The 17,073-nt window shown below is 39.8% G+C and overlaps 1 protein-coding gene across 2 annotated transcripts in view; it reads left to right on the top strand.

Annotated features, from left to right (window-relative positions):
• LOC117524103 (uncharacterized protein KIAA0355-like) overlaps positions 1 to 17,073 on the top strand; it is a 127,607-nt gene that overhangs the window by 104,530 nt on the left and 6,004 nt on the right. For both annotated transcript variants that reach the window (XM_034185837.1, XM_034185843.1), the window contains exons 8-10: positions 1,745 to 1,842; positions 6,506 to 6,631; positions 6,784 to 7,847. In XM_034185837.1, coding sequence (XP_034041728.1) covers positions 1,745 to 1,842; positions 6,506 to 6,631; positions 6,784 to 7,847 — 1,288 coding nt within the window. The remainder of the gene's footprint in view (positions 1 to 1,744; positions 1,843 to 6,505; positions 6,632 to 6,783; positions 7,848 to 17,073) is intronic.

Genomic DNA, 17,073 nt, shown 5'->3' with positions numbered 1-17,073 from the left:
TGAGGACCGGGAGGATATGTCAGCTCCTGATGACTCTTGTTTTGTGGAAGCATTACAGCGCCACATACTATAGCGTTTTCAGATGGTTTGAGTATTTGGATTTTTTGAAACTGTTTCGTGGGTAGGATGAAATGTAAGGACACCAGAATTTTGAACAACAGTGCCATGCCAAAACGGTGAAGCACAAAGTTGCCTGAAATCGCTTGTAGTCAACACAACAACTTTCAGTGATGTTTTCTCACCACAAACAACGCCATCAATGGTCAGTTCTTTGCAAAACGTGCTTGATTTTTGACAAAAATATTTGAATTGAACTGAACTGAATTTCTTCTGTTCGTGAAGGGATGGTTTTCTCCGTTGATACTGTTTTTGCTGAAAGACGGATAATTTGTTTTCCACATGTTGGCGGTGCTTAAAAAGCCGGTCCCCGGCTCGCTTAATGTGGCCTGATTGTAGTGTGAGCAACTGTGATTTTACTGTAAGTAGTTCACTGCAAATGGCTGTGAACAACTTAAAATGACAATAAAACCGTTAAATTCCGACTGTTGGTTTGGGTCCCCAAGTGGTTCAAGTGTCTTATAAGCTCAATAATAGCTTATTGGTGGTGAACAGCTTGTAATTTGGGCATTAAAAAAATGTCTTTCTTTTTTTTTTATGGCTTGTTTTTTTTTTTTTTTTTTTTTTTTGCTTTAATCCCTTTACTTTATACAGTGTATCAGTGTAACTGATAATACTATAATTATGTTAGAATTCACATTTCTGCTCAGTTCCCAACAATTAAAAAAAGAGTTCCATCCATCCTTTGTCAGGCTTGCAATAGAGACAAGTTCTGCACGCTTACTTTGAAGCAACTCGGTTGTATAAATAAACGCCAGTTTCAATTTCAGTTTGTTTCAGCCTGATGTCAGAGAGACAAAAAGTTGATGACAGAATCCTGAAACATCTGGGTAAAAGATAGTTTCATCTGCAAACACAAAAGCTCTTCCACCTGTGACAAGGAGGGTCAGCAGCCAGACTGGGCTCTGGCTCGGGACTGGCACACGCGAGTAGTGGAACAGCGCTTTGGTTCAGCTTATTCCCTGAGCCTTGGACATAACATATCTCACACTATTGTGGGTTGACATCCACTTAGGCATGTATGATCCTCAAGCATTTATTCCTATATATGTCCAAAAACACTTGCGTGATGTCATGCATTCGGCATGCAACATCACTCCCCAGTTTTATCTGCTTGTGATGACTGAATGCAGCTATTTTGCTGCTGTTTCTCCACCATCCTCCGGCCCAACTCAATGAGGTTATGAGTTTGAATATTGACAAATGTGTCGCTGTCTCACATGGGCAGTGTGGCGTTTCTGAGGATGCACCTGCTTATTGAGTAACAATAGGGTAACTTCCTGCAGTGCAGGAAATGGACTCCTCCCACTTTCTCTCCCTTTTTGTGACCCAGCTGCACGGGTCCCTTGGAGCCACGGACTTTCAAAGAACGTGCAAACATATTCGCCATTCAGTAAACAGACTGAAATAAACACGAGACCACACTGAGAGTTGTTCAGATTCTGCCTGTAGTTGGTGTTTTTTCTTAAAGTGGTAAATGTCACATTTTGTCAGTTTTATGTTTCCAGTAAAGAGTATGAAGATGTATACATTGAGAGAAGTTGATTCCTTCACTTAAAATCAGTAACTGTGAAGAAAGAAAGAAATATTGTGCTGATGTTTTTGTGTGTCTGTCCATTCCCCACAGGTAGTGGTTGATACGGCTCAGATTGAGAACAAGGAAGCTTATGCTCCCCAGATCACTTTGGAGGGATCCAAGTTGGTGGTTCAGGTTCCCTCTACATGGTGAGCTTATGTGGAACATTTGTTTTAATGCAGCACAGAAAGAAATTGCTGGTCATCTGACACAAAATGAGATTTATTCCATCAGTTTAACAGCATGTTAATTTGGTGGGTAATAATTTGCTAAAAAAAAAAATGTAATTTGTGTTTTAGAATTTTGTAGATTCAAAACAGGGAAGCTCTCATTCTGGCCATTTTATATGATTTACTGAAAGCATTAACAATGTTATAATTCCACTTGTTTATACAACCCCTGGCAAAAATTATGGAATCACTGGTCTCGGAGGATGTTCATTCAGTTGTTTAATTTTGTAGAAAAAAAGCAGATCACAGACATGACACAAAACTAAAGTCATTTCAGATGGCAACTTTCTGGCTTTAAGAAACACTATAAGAAATCAGGGAAAAAAATTGTGGCAGTCAGTAACGGTTACTTTTTTAGACCAAGCAGAGGGAAAAAATATGGAATCACTCAATTCTGAGGAAAAAATTATGGAATCATGAAAAACAAAAGAACGCTCCAACACATCACTAGTATTTTGTTGCACCACCTCTGGCTTTTATAACAGCTTGCAGTCTCTGAGGCATGGACTTAATGAGTGACAAACAGTACTCTTCATCAATCTGGCTCCAACTTTCTCTGATTGCTGTTGCCAGATCAGCTTTGCAGGTTGGAGCCTTGTCATGGACCATTTTCTTCAACTTCCACCAAAGATTTTCAAATGGATTAAGATCCGGACTATTGGCAGGCCATGACATTGACCCTATGTGTCTTTTTGCAAGGAATGTTTTCACAGTTTTTGCTCTATGGCAAGATGCATTATCATCTTGAAAAATGATCATCCAGTCATCCACAGTCCACGATTGCTTTTCCTTAGCCCATTGTAACCTTGTTTTTTTTCTGTTTAGGTGGTAATGATGGCTTTCGTTTAGCTTTTCTGTATGTAAATCACATTTCCTTTAGGCGGTTTCTTACACTTCGGTCACAGACGTTGACTCCAGTTTCCTCCCATTCGTTCTTCATTTGTTTTGTTGTGCATTTTCGATTTTTGAGACATATTGCTTTAAGTTTTCTGTCTTGACGCTTTGATGTCTTCCTTGGTCTACCAGTATGTTTGCCTTTAACAACCTTCCCATGTTGTTTGTATTTGGTCCAGAGTTTAGACACAGCTGACTGTGAACAACCAACATCTTTTGCAACATTGCGTGATGATTTACCCTCTTAAGAGTTTGATGATCCTCTCCTTTGTTTCAACTGACATCTCTCGTGTTGGGGCCATGATTCATGTCAGTCCACTTGGTGCAACAGCTCTCCAAGGTGTGATCACTCCTTTTTAAATGCAGATCTGATTTGATGCAGGTGTTAGTTTTGGGGATGAAAATTTGCAGGGTGATTCCATAATTTTTTCCTCAGAATTGAGTGAGTCCATATTTTTTTCCCTCTGCTTGGTCTAAAAAAGTAACCGTTACTGACTGCCACAATTTTTTTTCCTGATTTCTTACAGTGTTTCTTAAAGCCAGAAAGTTGCCATTTGAAATGACTTTAGTTTTGTGTCATGTCTGTGATCTGCTTTTTTTTCTACAAAATTAAACAACTGAATGAACATCCTCCGAGGCCGGTGATTCCATAATTTTTGCCAGGGGTTGTATGTGCACAAACAAAAATAACTTAAATCTTGTATAATGGGATGCAAAAAAACAGACAAACATGATCAAAAAATACCTTTTATGCCACAGTACATGCACTGAACTGTGGACTGTGTAAAAGCAATGAAGCTCTGTGAATATTTGTCATGTTCAGATGCTTTGTTTTCATTGTTTTCCCTCAAAAGATTTTGCAAACTGCCAAGTAAAAAGCAAAAGGTGCAGTCTCCTATTTTTCCCCCCAAAATTGGCAACATTTCCTGTTATTTGAAATACAGTCTATTATAAAGTACCTTCTGTTTCTGTGGTATATAGAAAAAAAATGACATAATTTTATTGCTGGTAAATTATTTTGGGTGGGTTCAGTGGTAAATATAGTGAGTTCTCACTGTGAGATCTTGCCGATGGCATGAAAGAGGAACACTTTGAGTTTACCTTAGACCGTGTGACTGTCTGAGTCACTTAAACTAACATTAGTTTTGACAGCTGACACAGCTGACGTGTGATTATCTGTCCAGCAAATATCCAGTGAAACCTCCATGTGAAATATGTCCAGATTGTATCCTGAGTTCTTCCCAACATTATCTCTGGTCGCCTGGTCGCCTGTGTTTATGAATTATTTTTTTTGCTTCAGTTTTGTTTGGGTGGACTTTTCAGTCACAGTTGAGGATTTGTTACATTACTTCAACTCCAAGATGCTGACGTAGTCAGACGTTGCCGTATGAGGCACACAAATGTAATCTGTGGTGTCACCACAGGAAGTCTGTCATGGCATTTGTCATTTTATTTTAACCCATGTGGGTCAAAATCCTAATTAATTTCCAGACCAGGTGAATTTTCATCATATTTGTGAGATATGACTGTAATTCCTTTATTTGAATACTAAGGAAGAATTTTAGTTGTAGTGGTGCAGAATAAAATACTCTTCATGACTTAAATGGTACAGAATTGAATGCTGGCACACCTTTCAGGTAAAATATTCAGGACATGGAAACTGTAGACCCTCAAGCCAACTCTGAAACATTTCAAGTTATATTTTTCATCATTTTAATTTTATGTAAGTTTTTTGTACTTTTGCTGTGAGGAAACATGATGGGAATGTACTGTCATTTGATTGGTACCTTGCCCTCAAAACAGTAATTTGTACTGAGGTGATGGTCTAGTGGTTAAGGCGTTGGGCTTGAGACCAGAAGATCCTCAGTTCAAATCCCAGCCTGACTGGAAAATCACTAAAGGCTTTTGGGCAATGTTAGCTCCCGGTGTGTAGTGAGCGCCTTGTATGGCAGCACCCTGACATCGGGGTGAATGTGAGGCATTATTTGTAAAGCGCTTTGAGCATCTGATGCAGATGGAAAAGCACTATATAAATGCAGTCCATTTACCATTTAACCACGAGGGAGATAATGTGTAAATGACTTATCTGGACCTCTAACACGAACCTTGGCACGAACATGCATTATTTCCATCTATTATGTCTTTAGTATGTTTATAATGCAGGGTGGCCCCATCCCCCCAAAAACCCATAAAAAAAAAAAAAAAAAAAAAAAAAACTATTGTCCCAATTGTCTTCTCCAACATATCTTGGTCAAACAAGGAAAATACTTTTTGCCTGGTGGCCTATTTAACCAACAAATCATACCATTTGGAGCATATTTTGGAAGAATGTGACTTTTATGCAATGCGACCAAGATAACTGAAACTTTGGGGAATGATCATACATGGACTGAAGTTTGTAGGATTTTTAATTTTTTTTACATAGGTTCCGGGTTTCTTTTGGGTGACCCTGTAATATGCACCTGCAGCTAAAGAATGACTCCTGCTGCCCCTTTTTGGGAATAAATCTAGACCCAGTTTTGTTGGTGTATCATTTATTGAAGTTTCATAAACTTAAGCCAAGTTATTGCTCATGGCCGTGAAATATAAATAACTTCAGCCTTTGACATAAACTCAACAAAAATATAAACGCAACACTTTTGGTTTTGCTCCCATTTTGTATGAGATGAACTCAAAGATCTAAAACTTTTTCCACATACACAATATCACCATTTCCCTCAAATATTGTTCACAAACCAGTCTAAATCTGTGATAGTGAGCACTTCTCCTTTGCTGAGATAATCCATCCCACCTCACAGGTGTGTCATATCAAGATGCTGATTAGACACCATGATTAGTGCACAGGTGTGCCTTAGACTGTCCACAATACAAGGCCAATAAAGGGCCCCCCCCCCCCCCCAGTAAAACAAAGCTGCACCTTTCAGAGTGGCCTTTTATTGTGGGCAGTCTAAGGCACACCTGTGCACTAATCATGGTGTCTAATCAGCATCTTGATATGCCACACCTGTGAGGTGGGATGGATTATCTCAGCAAATGAGAAGTGCTCACTATCACAGATTTAGACTGGTTTGTGAACAATATTTGAGGGAAATGGTGATATTGTGCATGTGGAAAAGTTTTAGATCTTGAGTTCATCTCATACAAAATGGGAGCAAAACCAAAAGTGTTGCATTTATATTTTTGTTGAGTGTATTTGTAAATGTACTATCTGCAGCTTTTATAAATCATATTATCAAAAATGTTTCCGGTGTCTAGACCTCTTGTGTTTACCTAAAACCGGTATTAGCATCATAATGTAATGTTATTACAAAATGCAACCAAACTATTTTAAAATTCACTTGAGGAAAAATTACAAAATTCCACATGCCTTGAATTTTCTTGAGATGACCAAAGCTTTGAAGCCTAAAGGCGACGGAAACCTGGAAGTAATACCGCACTGGCTAACAGTGGTTGACTTTTAGATCTTTGTAGATCTGGTTTTCCGTTTGCCACACTTCATTATCGTATGCATCGGAATAAGAAGTGTTAATGTGCAGTTGAGGTGTGGAGATGGATATGAAAAGCTGAAAAAATACATTGTTGTTTGCCCCATCAAGTATTGGTCTTTTTGGTGCATCCACTTGGCCCTTTGTTTGCATGCTGTTCATGTTCAGTCCTATTGTGTGCTTTTGTGTGGTCACATGATCAGGTGTCTTAAAGAGGACCCGGCCACGATGTCCTTGCTCCAGCGTAGCCTCGATCCAGAGAAGACACTCGGTCTGGTGGATGTGCTCTACACATCAGTGTTTGACATCAACAGGTGGATGGAGAGAAAGTGAGTGCATGTTAAAGATGAATCAGTAATGTAGATACAAAAAACGAGCCTGGTGTTACTGTAGGGGGTAGACTTAAAAAAAACAAAAAAAAAACACATCCCATTAAATTGTAAATAATGAAATACTTGTCTGTCTCCTCCCCCCCCAAAAGAGAGCAGGCCTTGCCGACTATTCAGATACAGCTGCAGCGGGAGACCCAAGACTACGGGAGCCAAGTGGACCTGCCTCCAGGAACTAGCGCCAAAACCTCCAGCGGCTTGCCTAAAACAATTTCCAAACTGACTTCCAAGTTCACCAAGAAGGTCTCATCCAGTTCGAACAGCGGAGGCAGCTACTCCATCCCTAGTACGCCATCTCGCAGCATGTCAACAACGAGTAACACAGAGGAAAAGACCAAGAACCTAGGCCATAGTGACGGGAGACTCCAGAGCCTCCTGCAATTTGGTGGCCTGTCCTGCACGTCTGATTCTCCACAGCAAAATCAGATGGCTAATGGTTCTGTATTCGAGGACCAGGGGATGAATCTACCAACTGACCAAGAGATGCAGGATGTCATTGACTTTCTCTCAGGATTTAACATGGGAAAATCCCAGCAGGCCTCGCCTCTGGTTAAGAGGAGGAACTCTGTAGCATCTGCAAACCCTGCAGAGCTGAAGCCCCCATGTGGACCTTCATCAGCTTCCCAGAGTATATCTCACACTGCCCTACAGCCACCAAATCAGACCCTTACACATTCTCAACCGCAGCCATCACCGTCAGTTCAGAAGCAGCAGTCTCAACAACAACAACAGCCACCGCCTCCATCTCAGCAACCCTCACCACAGACCCTGCAGTACTACCAGCACCTCCTGCAGCCCATCAGTCAGCAGCAGCCACCTCCTCAGCTCCCTCCTCAGCAGACACCGCCACAGGCCCTGCCCCAGCAGCGAGTGGCAAGCAAGTGGCTGAGCACCTCTGGACAGCAGCCTCCCCCACAAGGCCCTTCAACAGGGTTGTCCCCTCTGGGCCCCATCGGGCAGTGGGCATCTCCTGGTCTGCCAGATCTGAGCTCGGACCTGTACAGTCTGGGCCTGGTCAGTACCTACATGGACAGTGTCATGTCAGAGATGCTGGGTCAGAAGCCCCAAGGACCTCGCAATAACACGTGGCCTAACAGGGACCAGAGCGAGGGTGTCTTTGGAGTTCTGGGAGACAGTCTTCCCTTTGACCCAGCAGGTAAGACACGCCAGAGGTGATCCAATGTGGGATATACCAAAATAAGAGTTAAGATGTTCAGAGAGTTTATTTAAAATAAATAAATAAGATCCAAAACAAACTCTTAATCTCTGTGGGTCGACTGAGTGTTTGGAGTTGGAATGCTGTCAAGAATTAAAATGCTGCAGCTCCAGGCAGAGCATAACGTCAGCTTTTAAACTTTCATTAGCTGTACCAAAACGTTTGTCCATCCACATTTCCTGTCAAATTAACCACAGTATCGAAACAAATCATCCCCTTGTCTTATGATGTTGTAATTTTATCTTTTTAATTCAAAGATCCACCCCAGAATCTGGTTTTGTGTTCCAGACCAGGGTCCCCCCCCCCCCAGAAAAAATCTTGCAAAAACCTGCTTTATTGTTCTTTGAGTAAGGCTGCAACAAATTGATTAGTTGATGGATTTGCCTTGAAGAAAGACCTTAATAACACACTTGCTCTAACACGTTTTGGGAGATTTTTGATGTTGAACTTTTGTGAAATTAGTCTTGTGGCTCTCTGATATGGGTCCAGGTGGGTTTTTTCTGCCTTGATGCTGGTGAGTTATTTTTCTTTTAATTATATTGGGGGGGGGGGGGGGGGGGGGGGGGTGTTCCAAGAAAAATGTGTGTGTGTGTGTGTGTATATATATATATATATATATATATATATATATATACATATATATTCAGTAGTGTTCAGAATAATAGTAGTGCTATGTGACTTAAAAGATTAATCCAGGTTTTGAGTATATTTCTTATTGTTACATGGGAAACAAGGTACCAGTAGATTCAGTAGATTCTCACAAATCCAACAGGACCAAGCATTCATGATATGCACACTCTTAAGGCTATGAAATTGGGTTATTAGTAAAAAAAAAAAAAAAAAGTAGAAAAGGGGGTGTTCACAATAATTGTACCATCTGCTGTTGACGCTACAAACTCAAAACCATTATGTTCAAACTGCTTTTTAGCAATCCTGTGAATCACTAAACTAGTATTTAGTTGTATAACCACAGTTTTTCATGATTTCTTCACATCTGCGAGGCATTAATTTTGTTGGTTTGGAACTAAGATTTTGCCCTTAAACTCAAACTGAAAGCAAATATCTTGAACTTGATATAAATTAAAAATATAAAAGCCAAGATGATGAGTTACATAAGTAATGGAACGCTTTGGTATAATACCTGTAAGTAATCAGTTTTATTGCTAGTTTTCTTCAGACAAGTCAGGGGATGGATACATGAACATTTCCAAGTCACTGAATATGTCTTGGACTTGATTTAAATAAATTATGAAGGAATACAAACAGTATGACACGTCATGGTAAATCTGTATGGAATAGATAGTTCTCAAAAACTGACTGTGCAAGAAGGAGAAGAGTGAGGAAGCCACCAAGACACCCAGATGTCACAAAAATGTCCATATCTGCATCTCAGATATACCTTCTGGCAAATTGTAGCTGAACTTTCATATCTTCTTAAGAAAATCATCCTCTATACCACTTCATCATGAAGCTGTATAACTGGAGATACAAAATGCAGGGGTGGTGGCCAAGTGGTTAGTGCGCTTGGTTTCAGTGTAGAAGGTTCCTGGTTAAAACCATACCCCTGGGGGGGTTGACCGGATGCACGCTATGGAGTAGTCGCATATATTTTGGCTCCTCACTGGGTCGACATAAAACTACTTTTTTAGCTGAGGACTTGAGGCAGGAGTTGGAAAAACAGTTGCAATAAGCTTCACTATGTCTGTGGAGAACTTTTTTGCACCTCTTGGAACGGGAAAAAAGAAGAGAGCTGTGCGTAAAACTAATGCTAATTTTAGCATGTCACAAGATGGTGGTGCTGATGAGACGGAGCCGGGTGCTACAAGTGATGTGGAAGAGCCCTCTACTTTAAGGGATGACTTCATAGTGGAACGGGTCACTAAGAATATTGAGGTAATGCTGGACAAAAAAGTGGCGACCATCCTTAAACCTGTCTCTGAACTATCGGCGAAGATTGACGATATGGCACAAAGGATGGCCACGGTTGAACAACGCGTATCTGATGTGGAGGACATGACCGCGGCTACAACTCCCAGACTGGACACCGTCGAGAAAAGGCTCGATAACTTTGAAAATTTCAGCAGACGCCAGAATATTAAGATCACAGGACTGAAAGAAGGTACAGAAGGTAGAGAGCCGGTGTCGTTTTTTGAAGAATGGATCCCAAACGTTTTGGGAATGCAACAAGCGCGTGTGCACATTGAAAGAGCCCATCGTGTAGGACCCCCGCCCGGGCAGAGGAGCGGAGACGTCCCGCGCGCAGTCCTGGTGAGACTTCACTATTACAACGATAAGCAGAGGATCCTTAATGCTGCAAGGGATAAAGGAGATATCCAGATGGATGGCAGAAGAGTTACCTTTTATCAAGACTTTTCTGCGGAGGTTGTGCGGAAGAGGCAAGAATCTGCAAACACCAGACGTCAGCTGCGAGAGGCGGGCATTAAATATGCCTTTGTGTACCCTGCAGTGATTAAAATCTTCAATCAAAACGGGACGACATGCTCACTCTCTAACATGGCAGAAATAAATGACTTTATTAAAACAATTACTAAATGACTTTGTCCAGCCCGTCACACACAAGGTGGATCAGAACGGAGGATAAGCATCAAAACGAGGACTGTACATTACTCAGAGGTAACAAGAATACAAAAAAACTGTTTATTAGTACACCATGTGCCTATTTTTATTTACATTACTAAGGATGCTTAATGTTGACTGTTTTGTTTATAAAGCTGAAGGCTAAGTCTTGAGGTACTATTTTGATATTTTGATATAACCTAAGTGTGCATTATCAGGGAGATTCATATTCAGGCCCAGTGAGGAAGGAATTTTATTATTTTCATTTGTTAAACCCCACATGCTATACCCTATACTTAGGGTATGACAAGTTCATTAACCATCTGTTTCCTTTTGTTTCTAACTATTCGACATTTTTAATTCTGTCGTTTTATATTTTTGTTAAAGGTTCGTCCAGGCTGTTTGTTCCGTTTTTGCTTGGAACATTGTTCATTTATCAGCACAAAACAAATATAACAGGGATTAGGTACATGTTTAACATTATATATGTTGTGCAGTATGTGTTAGCTATAATTGTTTATTTTTGTAGATGAGTATTAGGGTCTGTACCTAGAATGTTAAAGGCTCTAATAAACCAGCGAAAAGGAAAGCTATATTGAATACTTTAAAAAAAAAAAGAGACTACAAATAGCCTGTTTACAAGAGACACATCTTGATGATGTGGAGCACAAAAAATATTTAAGGGAATGGGTTGGACAGGTATTTTTCTCGTCATTCTCGACAGACGAGGGGGGTATTGATATTAATTCACAAAGGACTCCCCTTCAGTTTCATAGATACATTTAAAGATAGAGGGCAGGATTATCTTAGTTAAAGGTTTACTTTACGGGGAGGAAATTCTACTGGGCAGTGTCTACGGCCCAAACGTGAGTGATGAGGACTTTTTTGTGTCACTTTCAAATCAAATTGCTGAGATGGATTGCTCAAATATGCTCATAGGTGGTGATTTTAACTGTTCCTTATGTCCTTATATGGACAGGTATCCGCCTCAAAATACAGTCTAAAAATGCTAAGGTAATCAAAAATATTTTAGAGGAATTGGATTTAATAGACATATGGAGACATCTAAATCCCTCACTTAACAGATTTACATTTCATTCTTTGCCACACTCATCAATGTCATGTATTGATTATATATTTATTTCTAAACACTTAGTACAGTTAGTTGAGGAGTCAGACATAGGAGTAATTGCATTGTCTGATCATGCCCCTGTTAATCTAGTGTTGCAACCAATCAGACCCCTGAATAGAAATGTTTCATGGAAATTGAATAGATTGCTACTCCTGAATGAGGATTTTGTTAAAATATTGGAGGAACAGACAGACCTTTATTTACACTTCAATAATGTGGATGAAGCAGACCCCAGGATTGTGTGGCACACATACAAGGCGTATATGCGTGGAATAATATCATATTCAAGCAGTAAGAGGAAAGAGCGATTAGCAGAACAAATTAATATTGAAAATATTAAAAAACCTGAGGAAGAATTTTTAGTATCTAAATTAGTTCAAGTGCTCGGGGAGTTAAAAATAGCTAGAGTCTCATTATCCAATATAATAACAAAGAAAGCTGAGAAGGATATCGTTTTTGCACAACAAAAATTATGAGTTTGGCAATAAATCAAATAAATTGTTAGCAAGATTGGTAAATCAATCTTCAAGCACTAGTTTTATTTCAGCTATACAGAATGAAAAGGGCCAATGTTACATGGATAATAAAAATATCAATGATTGTTTCAGGCAATTTTATGAAAAACTATATACACCTGAAGTTGACCCAAACACACCAATAGAAGGATTTTTTTAACGGTGTGAATATACCTCGGTTATCTCCGGAACAAGCAAAATCATTAGAAGGACCTATAACAATATTAGAAATAGAGCAAGCCATCTCATCGCTCCAATCCGGTAAATGTCCAGGGGCTGACGGTTACCCCGTTGAATTTTTTTAAAATTTTAAAAGGGAAAATAAGTAAAGTTTTACAACGGGTCTTTAACACTTCCTTTGAATGTTCGAAGCTCCCTGACTCAATGTATGTGGCAAATATAATTGTTATTCCTAAGAAAGACAAGAATCTAGAAAAGTGTTCTTCATACCGCCCAATTACTTTACTTGGTGTAGATATGAAGATTCTGTCTAAGATCCTGGCCACTAGACTGGAAAAGGTAGTACCTGATATAGTTAAGATAGAGCAAGCTGGTTTTATAAAGGAGAGATTATCATCAAATAATACTAGGTGTCTTATTAACGTCAGTCAACATTTTCATCACACTAAAACATCAGGTGTATTGGTCTCAATGGATGCCGAAAAGGCCTTCGAATGTATTGAATGGGATTATTTATTCAAAACACTTCAACAATTTGGATTTGGAGATAAAAATTGTAAGATGGATGAAACTCCTTTATGAAAAACCAGTTGTGTCTGTTTTGACTAATGGGCTCCTGTCGGCACCTTTCAGTCTTGGAAGAGGGACTGCTCAGGGAAATCCTCTCTCACCTCTGCTCTTCTCCCTGGCCATAGAGCCATTAGCAATAGCAATTAGACAAAGAGCAGATATCAGGGGGGTAACATTAGGAACAAATCAGTATAAAATATTATACGCTGACGACATACTTTTGACCCTAACAGAACCTGTACAATCCATTCCAGCTCTAATTGAATGTGTCAACAATTTTAGTCAGATATCGGGATATAAGGTAAATTATGGGAAATCCAAAATAATGCCTGTGAATATCTGTGACCAGGTAGAACCAGAGTTTATTAAACCATTTCAATGGGCCCCCTACAGGGTTAAAATATCTGGGAATTTATATTACACCCAAATCTAATCAGTTGTATTCTGAAAACATTATTCCTATCATTAATCATATCAAAGTCAAATTTAAATGTTGGATGAAGCTCCCTATATCTTTCTTGGGTAGGATTAATCTCATTAAAATGATAATCCTCCCAAAATTAATTTACCCAATGTCTATGTTATTTGTGTTTCTTAATCCCAAGGATTTAGCTGAGATAAATAGGGCAATCTCAAATTTAATCTGGGCAGCCAGGAAACCAAAAATTAAAAGGGACATTTTACAGCTTCCAGAGAACCTGGGAGGCTGGGGCTTACCAAAAGTTGAAAATGATATATTGTCTATTCATGCAAGAATTATTTCAATATGGACCACTCAAAAACATAATTTGCCATGGTTTGAGATTGAGAAAGATGCCTGTAAACCATATCACCCAATAAATCTCCTAGATAAACGTACTCAGGAGCTGTCACCTAAGATTAAAGATAATTATTTGATTACTAACACTATTAGGGCTTGGGGGGCTCTGAGGAAAATATTTGAACAGAATGGGAATCTTTCATCTTTAACATCATTAGTAGATAATCCAGATCTGACAATTTGGGGCGTCGGCCCAGATTTTAAATCATGGCAGGCAGCTGGTGTTAGGAGGCTACTTGATCTCTGGGACAATGGAAAATTTAAGTCATTTCAGGAGTTAAGAGAACAATTTAATATTACGGCCAGGGATTTCTATAAATATCTTCAGCTAAGGCATTATATTAATATAATTATATATTATATAAAGATGCAATCGCTGGAGCTCTCTAGGGAGTGCTTCACTCTTGAAAACACAATTTTGGATCGTCATAAGCGCGGGCGCTTTATTTCAAGATTCTACTCGGAACTGCAGACATGCAAAAAAGACAGACTAGAAAAACTACGAACAACATGGAATACCACTCTCAAAATTACAATAGACTCTGAATCATGGGAGGATATTGTGCTGCTACCTTCCAGGATTTCAATATGTAATCGATTTAGGGAGATGCAATGCAATATCTTACATAATGTTTATATATCGCCCAATATCTATAGCAAATATACTCCTGGGATGTCACCCAAATGCCCAAAATGTAAATTAGTCACAGGGACCAGATTTCATTGTCTTTGGGAGTGCAAACTCATAGAAGCATTCTGGCGGTGGTGAAATTAGCTCTGTTATAGGACAGTCACTCCTCCCCAGCCCACTGCTGTGTCTTCTTGGCTACATTCCAGGGGACTTCAATGCCCGGAATAAAGAGATCACCCAATTTTTATTGATGTTGGCTCGAAAATCGATTATGGTTAAATGGGTGGGGGATGAATCCCCGTCCATTCAGGTTTGGAAAAAGTTAGTTTCGGAAGTTGTAAACCTAGAAAGATTTTGGCTTAAAGGGAAATCTCAGGATTTTAAGACTTGGGAAAAAGTACTGGATACTCTTAAAAATTAGAGGGCTGGCTTGTGAAATTTGTGTATTTTCTTTTTCCTTTTGCTGTTACTACTGTACACACATGTCCTGTTTCATTATCTGTTTTTGCATCTGTGCTGTATTGTGCTGTATTGTTTTTTTTCTTGTTTATTTCTATTTTTTTTTTGTGTGTGTGTAAATAATTAAAATGTTCAATAAACATAATTAAAAAAAAAAAAAAAACATACCCTAGCCCATTCTGTCTTCAAATTCACAAAGAACATTCTTGGGACACAGACCTTGGACAAGTTCAAAGATGGCTAACCTTGACCTATTTTAAGAGGTTAGAAGGTTACATTCTGTTTCGGTCTGTTTTGGTTTTGAGTGGCGGATGTGACAGCCAATCAGAGTACCGTGGCACTGTGATGTCAGTGGCAAAAATGCTGTTTTTGGAACCTAATAACACTTCTGAAGTGATTTACAAGATATTTAGCCACAGGGGTCCGTCTTCGGCCCCCTGCTTTTCTCCCTTTATACGAGGTCTGTCCATAAAGTATAGGTCCTTTTTATTTTTTTCAAAAACTATATGGATTTCATTCATATGTTTTTACGTCAGACATGCTTGAACCCTCGTGCGCATGCGTGAGTTTTTCCACGCCTGTCGGTGACGTCATTCGCCTGTGAGCACTCCTTGTGGGAGGAGTCGTCCAGCCCCTCGTCGGAATTCCTTTGTCTGAGAAGTTGCTGAGAGACTGGCGCTTTGTTTGATCAAAATTTTTTCTAAACCTGAGAGACACATCGAAGTGGACATGGTTCGAAAAATTAAGCTGGTTTTCAGTGAAAATTTTAACGGCTGATGAGAGATTTTGAGGTGACACTGTCGCTTTAAGGACTTCCCACAGTGCGAGACGTCGCACAGCACTCTCAGGCGGCGTCATCAGCCTGTTTCAAGCTGAAAACCTCCACATTTCAGGTTCTATTGATCCAGGACGTCGTGAGAGAACAGAGAAGTTTCAGAAGAAGTCGGTTTCAGCATTTTATCCGGATATTCCACTGTTAAAGGAGATTTTTTTAATGAAAGACGTGCGGACGGGTCCGCGCGTCGGGACGCAGCCGACGCGACGCTCCGCCACAGGAAAAACACCTCTGTTGGAAGCCTTAAGGACAAGTTGGAACATGTCCAGCAATTAAACAATTTCTGTGCCGCCGCTCCGCGCCGGCTGCGTCCCGACGCGCGGACCCGTCCGCACGTCTTTCATTAAAACAATCTCCTTTAACAATGGAATATCCGGATAAAATGCTGAAACCGATTTCTTCTGAAACTTCTCTGTTCTCTCACGACGTCCTGGATCAATAGAGCCTGAAATGTGGAGGTTTTCAGCTTGAAACAGGCTGATGACGCCGCCTGAGAGCGCAGCGCAACGTCTCGCACCGTGGGAAGTCCTTAAAGCGACAATGTCACCTCAAAATCTCTCATCAGCCGTTAAAATTTTCACTGAAAACCAGCTTAATTTTTCGAACCATGTCCACTTCGATGTGTCTCACAGGTTTAGAAAAATTTTTGATCAAACAAAGCGCCAGTCTCTCAGCAACTTCTCAGACAAAGGAATTCCGATGAGGGGCTGGACGACTCCTCCCACAAGGAGTGCTTACAGGCGAATGACGTCACCGACAGGCGTGGAAAAACTCACGCATGCGCACGAGGGTTCATGCATGTCTGACGTAAAAACATATGAATGAAATCCATATAGTTTTTGAAAAAAATAAAAAGGACCTATACTTTATGGACAGCCCTCGTACAGCACCCCTTGGGTACATATTGCGGCCTTTTGGGATTACCTTTCACTGCTATGCTGATGATACTCAGTTATACAGTAGTGTTCAGAATAATACTAGTGCTATGTGACTAAAAAGATTAATCCAGGTTTTGAGCATATTTCTTATTGTTACATGGGAAATAAGGTACCAGTAGATTCTCACAAATCCAACAAGACCAAGCATTCATGATATGCACACTCTTAAGGCTATGAAATTGGGCTATTAGTAAAAAAAAAAAAAAAAAAAAAAAAAAGTAGAAAAGGGGGTGTTCACAATAATAGTACAACCCCTGGCAAAAATTATGGAATCACCGGCCTCGGAGGATGTTCATTCAGTTGTTTAATTTTGTAGAAAAAAGCAGATCACAGACATGACACAAAACTAAAGTCATTTCAAATGGCAACCTTCTGGCTTTAAGAAACACTATAAGAAATCAGGAAAATAAAATTGTGGCAGTCAGTAACGGTTACTTTTTTAGACCAAGCAGAGGGAAAAAATATGGAATCACTCAATTCTGAGGAAAAAATTATGGAATCATGAAAAA

The sequence above is a fragment of the Thalassophryne amazonica genome, chromosome 2, assembly GCF_902500255.1.
Source record: "Thalassophryne amazonica chromosome 2, fThaAma1.1, whole genome shotgun sequence".
In the NCBI taxonomy this organism is placed as follows: Eukaryota; Metazoa; Chordata; class Actinopteri; order Batrachoidiformes; family Batrachoididae; genus Thalassophryne; species Thalassophryne amazonica.
The sequence above is the reverse complement of the archived record's forward strand: the minus strand, read 5'-3'. Positions and strand labels throughout refer to the sequence as shown.